We start from the raw sequence: 20,550 nt of genomic DNA on the forward strand, positions 1-20,550 counted from the left end.
GGATGGAAGGAGGGATAGAAGGAGGGATGGAAGGAGGGATGGAAGGAGGGATGGAAGGAGGGATAGAAGGAGGGATAGAAGGAGGGATGGACGGAGGGATAGAAGGAGGGATGGAAGGAGGGATGGACGGAGGGATAGAAGGAGGGATAGAAGGAGGGATAGAAGGAGGGATGGAAGGAGGGATAGAAGGAGGGATGGAAGGAGGGATGGAAGGAGGGATGGAAGGAGGGATAGAAGGAGGGATGGAAGGAGGGATGGACGGAGGGATAGAAGGAGGGATAGAAGGAGGGATAGAAGGAGGGATAGAAGGAGGGATAGAAGGAGGGATGGACGGAGGGATAGAAGGAGGGATGGAAGGAGGGATGGACGGAGGGATAGAAGGAGGGATAGAAGGAGGCATAGAAGGAGGGATGGAAGGAGGGATAGAAGGAGGGATGGAAGGAGGGATGGAAGGAGGGATGGAAGGAGGGATGGAAGGAGGGATAGAAGGAGGGATGGAAGGAGGGATGGACGGAGGGATAGAAGGAGGGATAGAAGGAGGGATAGAAGGAGGGATAGAAGGAGGGATGGACGGAGGGATGGAAGGAGGGATGGAAGGAGGGATGGAAGGAGGGATAGAAGGAGGGACAGAAGGAGGGATAGAAGGAGGGATAGAAGGAGGGATGGACGGAGGGATGGAAGGAGGGATAGAAGGAGGGATGGAAAGAGGGATAGAAGGAGGGATAGAAGGAGGGATGGAAGGAGGGATAGAAGGAGGGATGGACGGAGGGATAGAAGGAGGGATGGAAGGAGGGATAGAAGGAGGGATGGAAGGAGGGATGGAAGGAGGGATGGAAGGAGGGATGGAAGGAGGGATGGAAGGAGGGATAGAAGGAGGGATGGAAGGAGGGATGGAAGGAGGGATAGAAGGAGGGATGGAAGGAGGGACAGAAGGAGGGATAGAAGGAGGGATAGAAGGAGGGATAGAAGGAGGGATGGAAGGAGGGATAGAAGGAGGGATGGAAGGAGGGATAGAAGGAGGGACAGAAGGAGGGATAGAAGGAGGGATGGAAAGAGGGATGGATGGAGGGATAGAAGGAGGGATGGAAGGAGGGATAGAAGGAGGGATAGAAGGAGGGATAGAAGGAGGGATAGAAGGAGGGATGGGCGGAGGGATGGACGGAGGGATGGAAGGAGGGATAGAAGGAGGGACAAGGAGGGCTGTGTCATGCTTTTGTGTTGTGGTCTAAATGCAACACTAGAGCTAGCATTGACTGCTGTTTGTTATGTATGCTCAGCCTCTCAACGCGTCCCAGTTCACCTGGCTGATGGCAGTTTTCTGTCCGTTCTAGTCAGAGGACCAACATGACGCGCCCACACAGCTCACCCTGCAGACGGTGGGCGAGGAGGAAGACCTACCAATCGGTGAGGGAGCCACCCTCGATCGGCCAATGACGTCGCTTGAAAAACTCCACATTATTGTGGGTTACGCCATCGTCAGACGAGACCTCAGGTAAACAAAGCAAACAAGGTACATAGATAGAAAGATAAATAAAGTAGATTTAGATCCAAAGTCTTGATATTGTCATGTCTCTCTCTCTGTGTCTCTCTATGTCTCTCTCTCTGTGTCTCTCTCTGTCTCTCTCTCTGTCTCTCTCTCTGTCTCTCTCTCTCTGTGTCTCTCTCTCTATGTTTCTCTCTCTGTGTCTCTCTATGTCTCTCTCTGTGTCTCTCTCTCTGTGTCTCTCTATGTCTCTCTCTCTGTGTCTCTCTCTGTGTCTCTCTCTGTCTCTCTCTGTGTCTCTCTGTGTCTCTCTATGTCTGTCTCTCTGTGTCTCTCTGTCTCTCTCTCTGTGTCTCTCTGTCTCTCTCTGTGCCTCAGAGATGAGATCTACTGTCAGATCTGCAGGCAGCTGCAGGAGAACGGCAACCGCAACAGCTTCTACCGCGGCTGGATCCTCCTGTCCATCTGCCTGGGCATCTTCCCTCCTACCGAGCGCTTCATCAAGGTACAGCCGTAGAAGAGAACAGTTCAGTTAGAATTGAGTTTTTATTGAATACAAATATTGTAGGTAGTGAAGTGAAGTGAAACTTTATTTATATAGCGCCTTTCGTACACGGATGCAACTCAAAGCGCTTTCAGGTTGTAGACTAGAGCATTATTCATTGTTCTTCTTGAGAAGAACTCACTCTGTCTCATGGTTTTGCAGTATCTCCAAAGCTTCATCCGCCGCGGCCCGGTGGGCTACGCCCCCTACTGTGCAGAGAGACTGCGGCGTACCGTGTTGAACGGGGTGCGCGGAGAACCTCCGAGCTGGTTAGAACTACAGGTGGGAGCTCCTCAAGATTCAAGATTCAAGATAGCTTTATTGTCTTGTCACACAGTGACAGAAATTCTCCTTTGACAGGCAGAAGTGCAGCTCAAGAATACAGTTTCCACATTAAAAACACACATAGGTCACATACATTAACACATACAATAAAAACAGACAGACATAGCAGTGTTTATAAAATGTAGTGCCTATTTAAAAAGTCCAGTCATTTAAAAATAATAATAAAAAACTGTGTTATGGTTTAAAAAGAAAACAATGCGCTTTCTATTTTAAAATGTCTCTCTCAGACACACAGCAGACGTGTCTCTCAAGCATATGGATGATGCCGTTCTTGTCTTCTCCAAAAAACCTGATGATTTATTTCTTCATCCTGACAGGCGACCAAGTCCAAGAAGCCCATGGCCATGTCCGTGACCCTGATGGACGGCCGCACCATCAGTCTGACCGTGGACTCAGCCTCCACCTCCAAAGAAGTCTGCCATGTCCTCTCTCAGAAAGTCAACGTCAAAGACACGTTTGGCTTCTCTCTCTATGTCGCTTTTTATGAAAAGGTTAGCAAACGGTACAGAGTAGAGTGGAGTGATCCTTGATAGATTGTGACGTTAGAATTATAAGGTTCTATCTCCATTTTGGTCAAAATTGAGTTTTTTACATAATCTGAACCATTAGGTGTTTATTAATGCCTGTGTGGTGTTATTTTTTAAATGTTGACATTTTTTTGTTAGTAATTCATAAAATACAAAGGTTCCATCTCACCAAACATAATGGAATGTAAAAACTTTGACGCTCAATATCTCTGAACTGCCCTAAACGGAGATAGAACCTTATCATTCTAAACGGAGATAGAACCTTATCATTCTAAACGGAGATAGAACCTTATCATTCTAAACGGAGATAGAACCTTATCATTCTAAACGGAGATAGAACCTTATCATTCTAAACGGAGATAGAACCTTATCATTCTAAGATCACGAGATATTTCACTCTGAACCCTCCACCTGGTGAGCCAGACTGAAGGTGTGTCCTGCCCCCTCCTCAGGTGTGGTCTCTGGGCAGCGGGCGGGAGCACGTGATGGACGCCATCTCCCAGTGCGAGCAGGAGGTGAAGAGGAAGGGCGGGCAGGAGCAGCACGCCCCCTGGCGCCTCTACTTCCGCAAGGAGGTGTTCACGCCCTGGCACGACTGCAAGGAAGACAGCGTGGCCACAGACCTCATCTACAGGCAGATCATCCGTGGCCTGAAGTTTGGGGAGTACCAGTGTGACAAGGCAAGGCTCCGTCGTTGTTTTTTTTACATTTTACATTTTTGGCATTTAGCAGACGCCTTACTCCAAAGTGACTTACACTCGATACATTTGACTAAGCAAGTGAATCATCAGTCCACCAGTCGTAGCAGGAAGAGTAATCCAGCTCAGGCCCGGGGCCATTGGCAGTCTCTGTGCTAGAAGGAAAAATCTACTTCGATCTACTTCGATCACCTTCTTCATTTTTTATTTTTTTTATTATAAAGACACTGGAGAAACAGAGACAGTACAAGGGGGGCAATATAAGTTTTAGGGGACACAGTAAAGGGGACAAATACAGGATGTTTAAATACAAGATCTACAAAACAAGATCACAGAGAATAAAGAGAATATTTAAGAGAAAGAGATAATGAAGAGAATTGTTAGTTTACATTTACAATTGTATTTCTGTATTTGAGGATACCACGTTATTGGCATATTATTCCTTTTGGCTGTGCACAAATTATATATTATTATTATTATTATTATTATTATTATTATTATTATTATTATTATTATTATTATTATGTTACTTATTATGGATTAGTTTACTAATTGTGGATAGGAACTTTTTAATCAACGTGCTCTTCTACTCTGTACAGGAGGACGACTATGTCCAGCTGGCTGCCAAACACTTCTACATCCAGTACGGCTCCGACTGCAGCATGGAGAACGCCCAGCGTGTGGTTCAGGACTGCCTGAACAGCTCTCAGCTGGCCAAGTCTGAGGACAAGTGGGTGCAGATGGTCAGCACTGCTCACGCTCAGGTCAGTCACATCACGATCACACACTATAACACACTATAACACACTATAACACACTATAACACACCTGAAGTCCCGGCAGGTAGGAGCCATGAAGAGAACCTTGCATGGATCTGGTTGTGGCTTTGGGGAAGAAACTGTTCAAGTGTTGTGATGTTTTTGACCTGGTGGCCCTGTACCGCTGTCCAGAAGGGAGTCATGCAAACAAGCTGTGAGCTGGATGTGATGTGAGGGGTCAGACACAATGCCAAATCCCCAAAGCCACAGCCCTTCTCAATAACTCCTGATCATTGCACCTTGCACTTTACATGTTCTTGCACTTACTTAGTTGTACAGTATATTTACTCATAATATTCAATCATATTGGTACTGTATATACTGTCTTGAGTATTGTCGTGTTGTCGTCTTGCTGTTGTATGTACTGTAGCTTGTTCAGCATGGTAGAATGTCATGTTCCTAGTGCACTGCACATGGCCAATAAAGTTGAATTGAATTGAGTTATTATTGTCTCTTTTACAGTACAGTTATCCCTAGTGAACAGAGCAATGCTCCTTCTGTGTGCTTAAATGTCCCCCTTGTTCTGTTTGTCTTTCATCAGGGTCCCTATATCAATACAAAGCAGAAATCTTCCAAGGTGAAAGCAGAGGTGATCGATTACACCCGTAAGAAGTGGCCCCTGTTTTTCTCCAGGTTCTTTGAAGTTGTCAAAGTTTCAGGTAACCCAATAATTTCTGAATTATAATCCCACCCAACTCAATATACCTACTTCCATTGGAGTGCATTATCATCTTTGATATAGGAAGCCAGCCAGCCAATCAGGGCAGAGTTGGGTCATGCTGTGCTTTCTAGTGGTATGGTGACAGAGTCTGTTACTACATCATGTTTTTTACTCTAAGGGCCAAACTGTGTTGTTGACCTATTTAGTCCTTAGTGTAAAGGGCTCCAGTTATTTAGACATTAGTGCTGCTGCACTCTCTACTAGTTCACCCTCTAGCCTGACTTAAAGGACACACACAGGAGGTGTGAGAAGCGCTTGTCTCTAAATGACTCATTGCTTATCCTTCTGCTTGTTTACCCTCATGAATATTCACAGGTCCACCGTTGCCCAAGAACAAGTTCATCGTGGCGATTAACTGGACAGGGATCACCTTCCTGGACGAGAAGGAGAGGAGGCTGCTGGAGCTGTCCTACCCCGCGGTCACAGGGGTCAACACCACCAGGTACACACAGCTCACTGTCACACTGTCACAGGGGTCAACACCACCAGGTACACACAGCTCACTGTCACACTGTCACAGGGGTCAACACCACCAGGTACACACAGCTCACTGTCACACTGTCACAGGGGTCAACGCCACCAGGTACACACAGCTCACTGGCACACTGTCACAGGGGTCAACACCACCAGGTACACACAGCTCCCTGGCACACTGTCACAGGGGTCAACGCCACCAGGTACACACAGCTCACTGTCACACTGTCACAGGGGTCAACGCCACCAGGTACACACAGCTCACTGGCACACTGTCACAGGGATCAACACCACCAGGTACACACAGCTCACTGTCACACTGTCACAGGGGTCAACACCACCAGGTACACACAGCTCCCTGTCACACTGTCACAGGGGTCAACACCACCAGGTACACACAGCTCACTGTCACAGGGGTCAACACCACCAGGTACACACAGCTCACTGTCACACTGTCACAGGGGTCAACACCACCAGGTACACACAGCTCACTGTCACACTGTCACAGGGGTCAACACCACCAGGTACACACAGCTCACTGGCACACTGTCACAGGGGTCAACACCACCAGGTACACACAGCTCACTGGCACACTGTCACAGGGGTCAACACCACCAGGTACACACAGCTCACTGGCACACTGTCACAGGGGTCAACACCACCAGGTACACACAGCTCACTGTCACACTGTCACAGGGGTCAACACCACCAGGTACACACAGCTCTCTGTCAGTGTCACAGTAACAAGGATGCACAGCGGTGGGGGGGGGGCTGAGGTATAGTTTTCGGGAGGGGGTGGGGCGTCAGTTTTATAGCTTATGGGTAGAAGTTATTCCGAAACCTGTTGGTCCGGCGTTGGATTCTTCTGTACTGTTTGCCAGACCGTGATCTTAGAATGATAAGGTTCTATCTCCGTTTAGGGCAGTTCAGAGATATTGAGCGTCAAAGTTTTTTTGTGAGATGGAACCTTTGTATTTTATGAATTACTAACTCAAAAATGTCAACATTTTAAAAATAACACCACACAGGCATTAATAAACACCTAATGGATCAGATTATGTAAAAAAAACTAAATTTTGACAAAAATGGAGATAGAACCTTATAATTCTAACGTCACAAGATGGTAACAGAGAGAACAGGGCGTGACTGGGATGGCTGCTGTCCTTGATGAGCCTTTCTCTTGCACATCCACCACCAGGGGCTGGATACTGCATGTGTGTTTTGTGTTGTTGATCAACCTCTCCTCCGTCCTCAGGGAGGGTAAGGCCTTCGGCCGGTCGGTCAGCCTGCAGACGCTGAAGGGAGACTTCACTCTGAACGGCGTCATGGCGGGGGACATCGCTGAGCTGGTGCACATGTTCCTGGGAGGCCTGAGGGAGCGCTCTCAGTACGCCGTGGCCCTGCAGGAGGTCACCAGACAAGGTCAGAGCAGGTCAAGGAAGCGTGTAGTAGTGATACTTGAAATGTTGGTGTTTTTTGCTGCACTAGTAGAACTCAACTCAGGAGCTAAGAGAGAACGGATCCAATTCAAAGTGCTCATCCTCACATACAAAGCCCACCATAGCCTGGCCCCCCCCCTTACCCGACTGACCTCCTTCTCCCCCACCTCATCCACTGTTCCCCTCACTGTCCCACCCTCAAAACTCAAAGGCTTCGGTGACCGTGCCTTTTCACGAGCTGCACCCCGCCTCTGGAACTCTCTCCCTCAGCCACTCAGAGACTCTGGAACTCTCTCCCTCAACCACTCAGAGACTCTGGAACTCTCTCCCTCAACCACTCAGAGACTCTGGAACTCTCTCCCTCAGCCACTCAGAGACTCTGGAACTCTCTCCCTCAGCCACTCAGAGACTCTGGAACTCTCTCCCTCAGCCACTCAGAGACTCTGGAACTCTCTCCCTCAGCCACTCAGAGACTCTGGAACTCTCTCCCTCAACCACTCAGAGACTCTGGAACTCTCTCCCTCAACCACTCAGAGACTCTGGAACTCTCTCCCTCAGCCACTCAGAGACTCTGGAACTCTCTCCCTCAGCCACTCAGAGACTCTGGAACTCTGTCCCTCAGCCACTCAGAGACTCTGAAACTCTCTCCCTCAACCACTCAGAGACTCTGGAACTCTCTCCCTCAGCCACTCAGAGACTCTGGAACTCTGTCCCTCAGCCACTCAGAGACTCTGAAACTCTCTCCCTCAACCACTCAGAGACTCTGGAACTCTCTCCCTCAGCCACTCAGAGACTCTGGAACTCTCTCCCTCAACCACTCAGAGACTCTGGAACTCTCTCCCTCAGCCACTCAGAGACTCTGGAACTCTCTCCCTCAGCCACTCAGAGACTCTGGAACTCTCTCCCTCAGCCACTCAGAGACTCTGGAACTCTCTCCCTCAGCCACTCAGAGACTCTGGAACTCTCTCCCTCAGCCACTCAGAGACTCACCCTCACTCCCCACTTTTAAATCCCACCTCAAAACCTACAAGGTCAGATTACCAAGGAAGCATGTAGTGACACTTGACATGTTGGTATTTTGCTGTACTAGTAGAACTCAACTCGGGAACTAAGAGATACATAATTGTTTGTATTTCCAAAAACCAACCAAGCCCTGTTTTGTCCCTTTTGTCATTTGAGATATTCTATTCATTGGTCTCTCTCTCTCTCTCTCTCTCTCTCTCTCTCTCCCTCTCTCTCTCTCCCTCTCTCTCTCTCCCTCTCCCTCTCCCTCTCTCTCTCTCCCTCTCTCTCTCTCTCTATCCCTCTCTCTCTCTCCCTCTCTCTCTCTCTCTCCCCCTCTCCCTCTCTCTCTCTCTCTCTCTCCCTCTCTCTCTCTATCCCTCTCCCTCTCTCTCTCCCCCCCTCTCTCTCCCTCTCCCTCTCCCTCTCCCTCTCTCTCTCTCTCTCTCTCTCTCTCACACCCTTGTAGATGATCCCACATTCCTCAACTTCAAGAAAGGAGAGCTTCTCGTCCTCATCAGAGATGATGAGTTCTCTCCCGACCGGGGCTGGATGAAAGGCAAGAACGAGAGGACGGGTGAGACCGGAGCGTTCCCCTCGGAGGCCATCCTGATCCTGCCCACGCTCAGCAAACCCACCAATGAAGTCATGGTATGAGCGCACGTCCATGTCTGTACTCTCAGGTGAACTGTGGTTGTGGTAGAGGGACTGTGCATGTGGGGCGGCTGTGGCGCAGGAGGTAGAGTCGCCGTCTAATGATCACAAGGTTGGCAGATCGGCGGTTCGAGTCGAGCCCCGGCTGGCCACATGTCGAAGTGTCCTTGGGCAAGACACTGAACCCCAAAATTGCTTGCTGCCATTGGTGTGTGAATGTGTGTGTGAACGGGTGAATGAGAGGCCGTTGTAAAGCGCTTTGGAGCAGCTTTGGAGCAGCAAAAAAGGCGCTATATAAGTGCAGTGCAGTCCATTTACCATTTACCATGTGTCTCTTTCCAGAGCCTTCTAAACCTGTCACCTGACCAGAGGAAGAGCATCATCCTAGCCAGCCAGAAGGAGACGGTCACAGTGGAGAGAGTGGCCCCCGCGTCCCTGAAAGACTTCTCCTTTGAGTACTTCAGGTACCTAGAAAACCTTGAACATCACATGCACATCTGAATCTAGAATGTTAAGGTCTTATCTCAAATTTACAATGGAATCTTGGAGACTATATTTACATTGTGATGTATGAAATAGAACATTTGTTTTTGAAATGTTCCTGTTTAAGAAACACATACTTTTGTTTCCGCATCTTATTACATAAAGTTGTGGCCTCTCTGGTGTGTGACCTCTCTGTCTCTCTGTCTCTCTGTCTCTCTGTGTCTCTCTGTCGCTCTGTCTCTCTCTGTCTCTCTGTCTCTCTGTCTCTCTGTCTCTCTGTGTCTCTGTCTCTCTGTCTCTCTGTCTGTCTGTCTCTCTGTCTCTCTGTCTCTCTGTGTCTCTCTCTCTCTGTCTCTCTGTCTCTCTGTCTCTCTGTGTCTCTCTCTCTCTCTGTCTCTCTCTGTCTCTCTGTGTCTCTCTGTCTCTCTGTCGCTCTGTCTCTCTCTGTCTCTCTGTCTGTCTGTCTCTCTGTCTCTCTGTCTCTCTGTCTCTCTGTCTCTCTGTGTGTCTCTCTCTCTGTCTCTCTGTCTCTCTGTCTCTCTGTGTCTCTCTCTCTCTCTCTCTGTCTCTCTGTCTCTCTGTCTCTCTGTCTCTCTGTCTCTCTGTCTCCAGGCAGCCTATCAAGGATGTGAACAAGCAGGTGATCTCCAAGGGCGCGGCCCCTGAGAAGCTGTGGGCTAACACCCGGGAGCCCCTAAAGCAGCCCCTCCTGAAGAGGCTGGTGGGCAACTCTGAGCTCGGCCATCAGGCCTGCCTCGCCTTTACTGATATCCTTCTCATTCTGCCCCCCCACGTCCCAAACACACACATGCTCTTTTCTTGGGCTCCTAATGCTTTACACATTTGGCAATTCCATCTGCTGTGTCGTACCTTACTGTTGTTGTCTACTGTATAGTGGCTGATAGCCAGGGCGGCTGTGGCACAGGAGGTAGAGTCGCCGTCTAATGATCACAAGGTTGGCAGATCGGCGGTTCGAGCCCCGGCTGGCCACATGTCGAAGTGTCCTTGGGCAAGACACTGAACCCCAAAATTGCTCCCAGTGAGCGGGCCGGCCGGCACCTTGCATGGTAGCTTGCCGCCATTGGTGTGTGAATGTGTGTGTGAATGGGTGAATGAGAGGCCGTTGTAAAGCGCTTTGGAGCAGCAAAAAACGGCGCTATATAAGTGCAGTCCATTTTCCATTTACCATTTACTGCTGGTTGTCTTCCAGTTGAACCATTCTACCTGCAGTTTGGCCTCTGTATTAATGAGCAACTTCTATCATATCCAGATGTATCAGCGCCACATGAATGAATGAATGAATGAATGAATGAATGAATGGACTTTATTGTTATTGCTACAGTACAGGTACCAAACAACGAAATTTAGGAGGGGTGGCTCCCCTGGTGTTAGGAAAGGGAAGAAAAAAAAACACTTTTAGAAAAAGAATAAAAACACAAGAAGGTAAGGAGCTGGTTTACATAAATAAAGGCTATGTACACAATCCACTGTACTATACTGCACAGATAGTCAACTAGGGTTGTCATATTGCACAATAGTATTTTTTCACGTTATTTAAAGTGTCACAGTTTGCAGGCTTGAAATGTACATGTTTGTGCCTCAGCACTAGCTGCCATACAATCCGTCCAGACTGTCCAGGGCCCAGAACTTAGGTCTTTGCTGTGTTCAGGGCCTTGACGGCCCTGTGGTAGAAGCTGTTCTTCAGTCTGGACATCACATGTTAGCTGAGGTCTTTTCCTTGACCGTAGTGAACCTGTCCTGAAGTACATGGGGGACTACCCCACCAAACAGCAGCAGAGCCCGCTGGAGCTCACAGACCAGATCTTCGGCCCCGCCACCCAGAACGAGGCTCTCAGAGACGAGATCTACTGCCAGGTCATGAAGCAGATGACCCTGAACAACAACAGGTACACTGTTAAACCCTAACCATAACCCTAACCCTAACCCTAACCATAACCCTAACCCTAACCCTGAATAACAACAGGTACACTGTTAAACCCTAACCCTAACCCTAACCCTGAATAACAACAGGTACACTGTTAAACCCTAACCATAACCCTAACCCTAACCCTGAATAACAACAGGTACACTGTTAAACCCTAACCATAACCCTAACCCTAACCCTGAATAACAACAGGTACACTGTTAAACCCTAACCATAACCATAACCCTAACCCTGAACAACAACAGGTACACTGTTAAACAAACATGTGCATGTTGTCATACTTAAAAATATTAGAGTTGACTTTTTTTTGTGATCAAATGTTTTGTTATTGTTTTCTCTACGTATGGAGAGCAGGTTATTCACAAAGTACACAAATATGATATTTGTTCATATATATTTTATTTTTTCCTTTAACACCCCTCCCCCACCCGCCCCCCCACGATGGATCTCATGTTAAATAAAGACATTACAGCGTAGTAGGCTACTTGTGTCACACATGAAGCAAATAAATAAATAAATAAATGATTAAAATAAATTCATTAATTAGATTTGACTTTTGAGGAAATTCTCTAATTAATTAATTTCACTATTGAGTTAAAGGATGTTTGGGATACAATAATGTGTGGAGTCAGTGTGCTAGAAGCTAGAATAGGAGGGGACATTTGGCAGCTACTGGTATCGTACAGCCAGGGGGAGCAGTAGGTAGATGGGACGTTACACACACAACACCACTTCAACCATGTTCCCAATGTCATGATAATAAATTTTATTATTTTAGAAATGAAGCAAAGTGAATAATCGTGAGCTTAGAATGATAAGGTTCTATCTCCGTTTAGAATGATAAGGTTCTATCTCCGTTTAGAATGATAAGGTTCTATCTCCGTTTAGAATGATAAGGTTCTATCTCCGTTTAGAATGATAAGGTTCTATCTCCGTTTAGGGCAGTTCAGAGATATTGAGCGTCAAAGTTTTTACATTCCATTATGTTTTGTGAGATGGAACCTTTGTATTTTATGAATTACTAACAAAAAAATGGCAACATTTAAAAAAATAACACCACACAGGCATTAATAAACACCTAATGGATCAGATTATGTAAAAAACTCAATTCTGACAAAAATGGAGATAGAACCTTATAATTCTAACGTCACGTAGTGTGTCAACGGTTGTCTCCTGAGCAGCTGTGTTAGTTCCTGAGTTCCTGTGTCCATGTCTCCTGTCTCTCTCCCGCCCCCCCAGGTTCAGCCTGGAGCAGGGCTGGCAGCTGCTGTGGCTGTGCTGCGGCCTGTTCCCCCCCAGCCAGGCGCTGCTCAAACACACCCAGCGCTTCCTGGAGACCCGCCGCCGCGAGCCGCTGGCTGCAGACTGTATACAGCGCCTGCAGGGCTCCCTGAGGTGGGCGACACATCCAAACTGACATCATGTAGCTGTTCTGTATCGTACAGTACATCACTCCTAGACATGGAGATGATAAAAACCTTTGGTAGCTTTTTAGATAACTTTAAATACTGTTTGAAACAGACTGTATACAGCGCCTGCAGGGCTCCCTGAGGTGGGCTAATTCAATTCAATTCAATTCAACTTTATTGGCCATGTGCAGTGCACTAGGAACATGACTTGGTATTCTACCCTGCTAAACAAGCTACAGTACATACAACAACAAGACGCCAACACGACAATACTCAAGACAAAATATACAGTACCAATATGAGTGAATATTATGAATAAATATACTGTACAAGTGCGAGAACATGTAAAGTGCAAGGTACAATGATCAGCAGTTATTGAGGAGGGCTGTGGTTTTGGGGAAGAAACTGTTCAAGTGGCGTGATGTTTTTGTCTTGGTGGCCCTACACATTCAAACTAATAATAATAATAATAATAATAATAATAATAATAACTTTAATTTCTATGGTAATTTTTCTAAGCGCCTTTCAAAAAACCCAAGGACGCTTTACAATTCTAAGGGAAATGATCAGACAGACAAAACATAAAACAAACAAAGCAAAACTGAAACATTGACTAGGGGCCAAAGGCCTTGGAGAACAGATGTGTTTTGAGGGCTGATTTGAAGGAGTCCAGGGTGGGGGCGTTGCGGATTGCTATGGGGAGAGAGTTCCAGAGAGTAGGTGCGGCCACGCTGAAGGCTCTGTCCCCAAAGGTCCGTAGGTTGGTGCGGGGGGTGGACAGCAGGCCCATGTCTGCGGACCGCAGGTTCCGGGAAGGGGTATGCTGGGGGAGGAGGTCAGTTAGCTACTGACATCATGTAGCTGTTCTGTATCGTACAGTACATCCCTCCTAGACACGGAGATGATCAAAAACCTTTGGTAGCTTTTAGATAACTTGAAATACTTGGTCTATGTTTGAAACTTAACCCTCAGTCTGAGACTGTGGCCTTTCATCGAAGCTATCAGTGTATACCATATACAGTGTACAGTTGTTCAGTGTCAGGGGTGAGGGGAGGGGTGTGTTAGGGCGTGTTAGGGCTTGTCAGGACAGCGCCCAGCCCCTCTCTGATATCACTTCATCAGTTGGGTGGCCGTGCCAGGACAGAGACGTGAGGTGATTGATGGGGCAGCAAATGCTCCGCATGGCAACACTAAGTCTGTATGTGTCAGGGCTGCATGCTGCCTCCCCTACAGCCACACGCCTGACACACACACTCCCACACACTCCCACACACGTCCACACACTCCCACACACGTCCAAACACTTCTACACACTTCCACACACTCCCACACACTTCCACTGCTGTGGTGGAAAAACAAACTGTCATGGCCCTGTGGTCTGGCCTTTCAAAGGTGCTTTTGGGTGGGTAAGCTTTTCAAGGCTTTTCAAGGTGATTCCCATGTCTTATTGGCCATATATGTGACATTTATAAGACATATGAACACCTACTGTAGACAGTATCTAAAATAAATGTTCTCAGCTGTTAGTTGATTTCTGTAACCATGAGAACCAGGTGCAACAATCACATTGTGTGTGTGTGTGTGTGTGTGTGTGTGTGTGTGTGCGCGTGCATGGCTGTGTGTGTGTGTGTGTGCGTGTGTGTGTACGTGTACGTATGTGTGTGTGTGTGTGTGTGTGCGTGTGTGTGTGTGTGTGTGGCTGTGCGTGGCTGTGCGTATGTGTGTGTGTACGTGTACGTGTACGTGTGTGTGTGCGTGGCTGTGCATGTGTGTGTGTGTGTGTGTGTGCGCGTGTGTATGTGTGCGTGTGTGCGTGTGTGTATGTGCGTGCGTGTGTCTGTCTGTCTGTTGTGTTGTGTCAGGATGGAGCCCAGGAAACTGCCCCCCCACCAGGTGGAGGTTGACGCCATCCAGCAGAACAGCGTCCAGATCTTCCACAAGGTTCACTTCCCCAACGACAGAGAGGAGGTAAGAGGCTCACCTGGAGAAAGGCACTGTGAGATTCCTCCACTGACTTAAAACCATGTTTACGTCCGTCACAATTTAAAACTGCTACTACTGTACTAAAACCACTGACTGTTAACTACTTTAACTACTATATTTCTGGTTGAACACCAATGTTGTGCATTTTGCAGCATATTTAAATACACCTGTTTAGAACACATAGAATACTGTATGGTAAATGGATTGCACTTATATAGCGCCTTTTTTGCTGCTCCAAAGCGCTTTACAACGGCCTCTCATTCACCCATTCACACACACATTCACACACCAATGGCGGCAAGCTACCATGCAAGGCGCTGGCCCGCTCACTGGGAGCAATTTTGGGATTCAGTGTCTTGCCCAAGGACACTTTGGCCAGAACTTTGGTTTAGAACACATACTGTATTGTTTATGCACTGTGTGTTCCTGTGTGTTACGCCTCCACTGCTATGCTCACTAACTCACCGCGGTCCTCCTGCAGGTGTTTGAGGTGGGGACCAACACCCGGGTCAGAGACCTCTGCCAGACCATCGCCAACAACCTCATGCTGATCTCAGCAGACGGCTTCAGCATCTTCGTAAAAACACCTGACAAGGTTTGTCACCTTGTGACGTTAGAATTATAAGGTTCTATCTCAATTTTTGTCAAAATTGAGTTTGTTACATACTCTGATCCATTAGGTGTTTATTAATGCCTGTGTGGTGTTATTTTTAAAATGTTGCATTTTTTTAGTTAGTAATTAATAAAATACAAAGGTTCCATCTCACAAAACATAATGGAATGGAAAAACTTTGACCCTCAATATCTCTGAACTGCCCTAAACGGAGATAGAACCTTATCATTCTAAGCTCACGACAAATGCTTTTAAAAAAAGATAAAAAGTCTCACCAACTGCTACCTCGCTTGTAAGAAACTGACTTCTTTGTCTCTGTGTTGTATTCAGGTTCTCAGTTTGAACGAGACGGACTATTTCTTCGACAGCCTGAGGCAGATCACTGACTGGTCTGCGAAAGCCAAGAGGACCAGAGAGGGTACGGTTAGATCACGCCTGTGGAATGTCCTAGCTTGTCATGATGACCCAGTGTGTTGACCCCTTAACAAACCCCTCTGTGTGTGTGTGAACGACAGGGCCCATGACCATGCCGTACATGGTCTACTTCATGAGGAAGCTGTGGTTCAACGTCAGCCCTGGGAAAGACGCTGAGGCGGACCTCATCTTCCACTACCCTCAGGTGATCATTACTACACGACTGTTTATCTTCTTGAACACACACTTACACACACAACAACACACACACACACACACACACACACAACCGTACGACTGTCCAAACCAATCACATGGTGGTCCTTGCCAAATGTCCATAATTCATCCCTTTCATGTGAAACAGACAATTCATTTAAGGGTGTGTTCTCACTAGAACATTTGCGCCACTTGAAACAGAGTTTAGGATAAAGTTCGCTTTGCTCATCCATCACTTTGCTTCGCTTCGCTTTTGGTAAGAACGCTGCTCGAGGCTGTCCATAGGAAAACAACAGCGCAGGCGTGTTGATCTGGATAAGAGAGGGACGAACAGGCAACTTTCTCTTTTTCTGACCAATCAACTACCACGTCTGTTGCTTCGATTGCGTATGTTACTTCGTTTACATAAAGGGCTGTGAGAACGCAAATCAGAGAAATAATTTATGCAACAATGTTGCGAACTCATCCGCTTGCTCCGGGTCTCGATTCGGACTTTCATGTGAGAACATGACCATAGACTTTCATGTGAGAACATGACCTTAGTCTATTCGGTGCTGTGTGTATTGATTGTCTGCAGCGTGGTGTGACTTATTGGATTTGATTCTTCTTCTGCCCACTAGGAGCTGCCTAAGTACCTGCGGGGGTACCACAGCTGCACCAGGGAGGAGATGGTGAACGTGGCGGCGCTGCTGTTCAGGGTGAAGAGCAACAACGACACGTCCCAGTTTGTTCTGATCCCCAAGATGCTGAAGGACCTGGTGCCCAACGACATGCTGAAGGCCATGTCAGCAGAGGAGTGGAGGAAGGTGAGAGCGCCGGTCTCCTCCTAGTCACTGTAGTCTGGGACTGTCCCTTTAGTCTGGGACTGTCCCTTTAGTCTGGGACTGTCCCTTTAGTCTATTCGGTTGTTAAGTCGTGACGTGTTTCCGGGTCCAACGTTGGCTGAGGCGCTCTCTTCAAAATGCCTCAGTAATAATAATAATAATTATATTTGTATAGCGCTTATAACCCTGACAATATGGGAAAAACGGGAAAGTGCCGTGTCCCTTGTTGTATGAATAGATCTGAGTCTAAAAAACGATTGAACTGTCATTCTACCGCTGTAGTACACTGGTACTCTGGTGCTTTAGTACACTGGTACTCTGGTGCTTTAGTACACTGGTACTCTGGTGCTGTAGTACACTGGTACTCTGGTGCTTTAGTACACTGGTACTCTGGTGCTTTAGTACACTGGTACTCTGGTGCTGTAGTACACTGGTACTCTGGTGCTTTAGTACACTGGTACTCTGGTGCTTTAGTACACTGGTACTCTGGTGCTTTAGTACACTGGTACTCTGGTGCTTTAGTACACTGGTACTCTGGTGCTTTAGTACACTGGTACTCTGGTGCTTTAGTACACTGGTACTCTGGTGCTTTAGTACACTGGTACTCTGGTGCGGGGAATTTCTGGTTTGGACCCGGAAATTGCTCAACGTCACGTTTGACGTCAGACTTAACAACCGAATAGCTGCTGTAGAGGAACTCCCTTCTCTGCATGCCTGTGACTGTAGCACCAACTTGCTCAACACACAACTCAACCCAATGACGTCACAGTCTAGCATGGGGTCAGAGGACCAACCCTTTCTTAATAGTATATAATGTTCTATGAAGGTTAGATAAGATAGCTGTGTCTCTCTATAGTCTCTCAATACTTTCTACCTCAACTTGACCTTTCCTACCAGAACATTGTTGTTTCTACCTTAACTTTGTGAGCTTAGAATTATTCTTCTCCGTAGAATTGTTCTATCTCTGTTTAGGGCAGTTCAGAGATATTGAGCGTCAAAGTTTTTACATTCCATTATGTTCTGTGAGATGGAACCTTTGTATTTTATTAATTACTAACTAAAAAATTTCAACATTTAAAAAATAACACCACACAGGCATTGATAAACACCTAATGGATCAGATTATGTAAAAAACTCAATTTTGACCAAAAATTGAGATAGAACCTTATAATTCTAACCTCACGACTTGACCTTTCCTACCAGAACATTGTTGCCACTTACAACAAGCAGGCCGGGATGACGGATGAGGAGGCCAAGGTGGCGTTCCTGAAGGTCGTCTGCCGCTGGCCGACATTTGGCTGTGCGTTCTTTGAAGTGAAGGTAAGATCCCCGACTGGTTAGAGTCAGGAAGTAAATAAAGTAGCAGCTTCATTTATACAGCACCTTTCATACCTTTCATACCTTTCATACCTTTCATACAAGAACTGCTGCTCAAAGTGCCTTACAACAGGGAGAAAAACATAAAGTGAATATAAAAATGCATGCTTTTGTTATTACCCGTTTAGACTATTCTAACAGTCTCCGGAATATACAAATATAAAAACATATACAAGCATAAAATGAATATGAATAAAATGAATATAAAAGCAGGGCAAAACAGTAAAAAGTGTTAGAGCAAATTATTCAATAATGGCAGCCTGTTTCGTTTCAAGATGTATAAGAAAAGATATTTAATATTCTTCTGCAGAAAGAGGAAGTTTACAGGTCCGTCAGACGAGTCTGAACGTTTCAAAGTTCCTCCTAAAAGTGACGATCATTCATTACATGTCAGTATTTATACAATCAGATTTCCACAGGTAAGGGGTCCGCCCTCGGGTGAGGTTTAGACCAATCATGAGCAAGGGGTTTGAGTTTGTACATGGATGAAGATGATAGGGGATGAAGGTTAAGGGGGAATCGGCCCCCACTTTCTCCTAGTTACACAAAGGTGAAAAGGGAACACAATAGCCACAAACTGGTTTAGTCTGGTCTTAGAGTACTGGGTCTGGGGAAACACAAAAGTCCAAAACTGCTCTAGATGGGTTGGTCCATCTCGGGAGAAAAGAGAGCAATCAGGTCTTTGTAATCATTTAAATGTGTGTTGTCTAGCCAATGTCAAACTTTAAGTAGAGAAACTGGTTTCATTGTGTGGTTACAACAGGAAATCAGTTTATATAGCTTTGCCCTAGATATCTGAAGTTTGAATCTTAAATGTAGAGAATGTCTTTTACATATAATAATTTTCTCTCACAAAAGAACAGGTAAAGATAAAATACAATTTTCCCTTTTAAAAAAGGAAACAATATACAACCTCTATTTAGCGAATGAAGCTCTTAATCTCCCTGAGCGTAATTGAAAGTATTTCAAGACTTGACTTGTCTTCAAAATACTTAAAAGTCCCTAGCCTTCAAAATATTTCAGACTTGACTCGATTAGCTAAATATTAAGACTTGACTTTATGAAGATATTTAAGACTTGACTGTATGGAGATATTTAAGACTTGACTTTATGGAGATATTTAAGACTTGACTGTATGGAGATATTTAAGACTTGACTTTATGGAGATATTTAAGACTTTACTTTATGAAGATATTTAAGACTTGACTTTATGAAGATATTTAAGACTTGACTTTATGGAGATATTTAAGACTTGACTTCATGAAGATATTTAAGACTTGAATTTATGGAGATATTTAAGACTTGACTTTATGGAGATATTTAAGACTTGACTTTATGGAGATATTTAAGACTTGACTTTATGAAGATATTTAAGACTTGACTTTATGGAGATATTTAAGACTTGACTTTATGGAGATATAAGTGATGAGGAACGATTCACCACTGACCTGTTTGCAAAGACAACACGAGAAACATCCTCTCTTCCTGCAGCAAACCTCAGAGCCCAGCTACCCTGACATCGTGAGGATCGCCATCAGCAAGCAGGGCATCACCATCATCCACCCCAAGACCAAGGTAAGAGCTCTACGTTCACACTAGGTTCACTCGCCAGCACATTGAACCACTTAATGACAACATTGATTATACAATATCAGTAGTAAATTGTAATTATGTAGTTATCTTTTGCTATAGTGGATAGGTATATTATTTTTGATATTGATAGATAATTTATTGCATAATAATATGATATTGTAAGGAAGGGGCAGGACCAGATAAGCTTAGCTTCTTTCTGTCCCTTCTCGCACAAAAACAATGTTGACTATTACTTCCATGTCTAGGAAGATATATTTATTTTAATTTATATCTTATTTTATTAGTATTTTGTATTTGTATTTGTATTTTTTTTTGTTTTTTTTGTTATTACAAATGTGTGTGTTTTTATGGTTGAAATGTTCGAGATAAATAAAGATCAAATCAAATAATATCCTTTCTTTCCTCCCTCAGGATGTTCTGGCCACACACGCGTACAACCGCATAGCCAACTGGTGCAGCGGAAGCACCTACTTCCACATGACTGTAGGCAACCTGGTCAGGGGGAACAAGTTCCTGTGTGAAACGTCTCTGGTAAACAGAAATCAGGGATTGATACATCAATGTTTTTACTTGATTGATATAGCCGTTGATTCTTAAAGAATATCACTTATAGAACTGGGTTCTTATCAGAACCCAAACAATGTCAAATCATTTTGATTGGTCGGTCCAGGCTTCCATAGCCCCTCCCAGCCCCTCCCTTAGCTGTTTACCAACACACATTGGATGGGTGACCTGTTTGAATTGCAGATTGCCCCTTTAACTGTCTCACATACGTCATGATGATCATCATATACTGTACATTATTCATTTTACATTTTTTATGAATTTGGATTATTAAAATGGATTAATCTCAATAGGATTTCATATGATTGTTTGTGTGTTTATTCCCCAGGGCTATAAGATGGACGACCTTCTGACTTCCTACGTCAACATGTATCTCAACGAGAGGAAAGCAGTTCGGGCCAGGAATCAGCGCTACGAGATCTGA

General features: G+C 45.7%; 1 protein-coding gene across 1 annotated transcript in view; it reads left to right on the forward strand.

The window, feature by feature from the left end:
- Positions 1-20,550, forward strand: part of myo7ba (myosin VIIBa) — a gene marked incomplete at its 3' end in the record, with an annotated part of 38,072 nt that extends 17,522 nt beyond the window's left edge. Inside the window, 23 exon segments of the mRNA XM_080535965.1 lie at positions 1,332-1,492; positions 1,862-1,988; positions 2,190-2,309; positions 2,690-2,863; positions 3,352-3,579; positions 4,197-4,361; positions 4,957-5,074; positions 5,452-5,578; positions 6,866-7,032; positions 8,521-8,702; positions 9,048-9,169; positions 9,801-9,966; positions 10,953-11,095; positions 12,373-12,528; positions 14,405-14,510; positions 15,007-15,120; positions 15,469-15,556; positions 15,654-15,757; positions 16,389-16,574; positions 17,796-17,912; positions 19,461-19,544; positions 19,974-20,093; positions 20,455-20,550. Of these exon segments, the coding sequence (XP_080392091.1) occupies positions 1,332-1,492; positions 1,862-1,988; positions 2,190-2,309; positions 2,690-2,863; positions 3,352-3,579; positions 4,197-4,361; positions 4,957-5,074; positions 5,452-5,578; positions 6,866-7,032; positions 8,521-8,702; positions 9,048-9,169; positions 9,801-9,966; positions 10,953-11,095; positions 12,373-12,528; positions 14,405-14,510; positions 15,007-15,120; positions 15,469-15,556; positions 15,654-15,757; positions 16,389-16,574; positions 17,796-17,912; positions 19,461-19,544; positions 19,974-20,093; positions 20,455-20,550 (3,171 nt within the window).

This window comes from Nansenia antarctica (genome assembly GCF_963989245.1).
Source record: "Nansenia antarctica genome assembly, chromosome: 7".
In the NCBI taxonomy this organism is placed as follows: Eukaryota; Metazoa; Chordata; class Actinopteri; order Argentiniformes; family Microstomatidae; genus Nansenia; species Nansenia antarctica.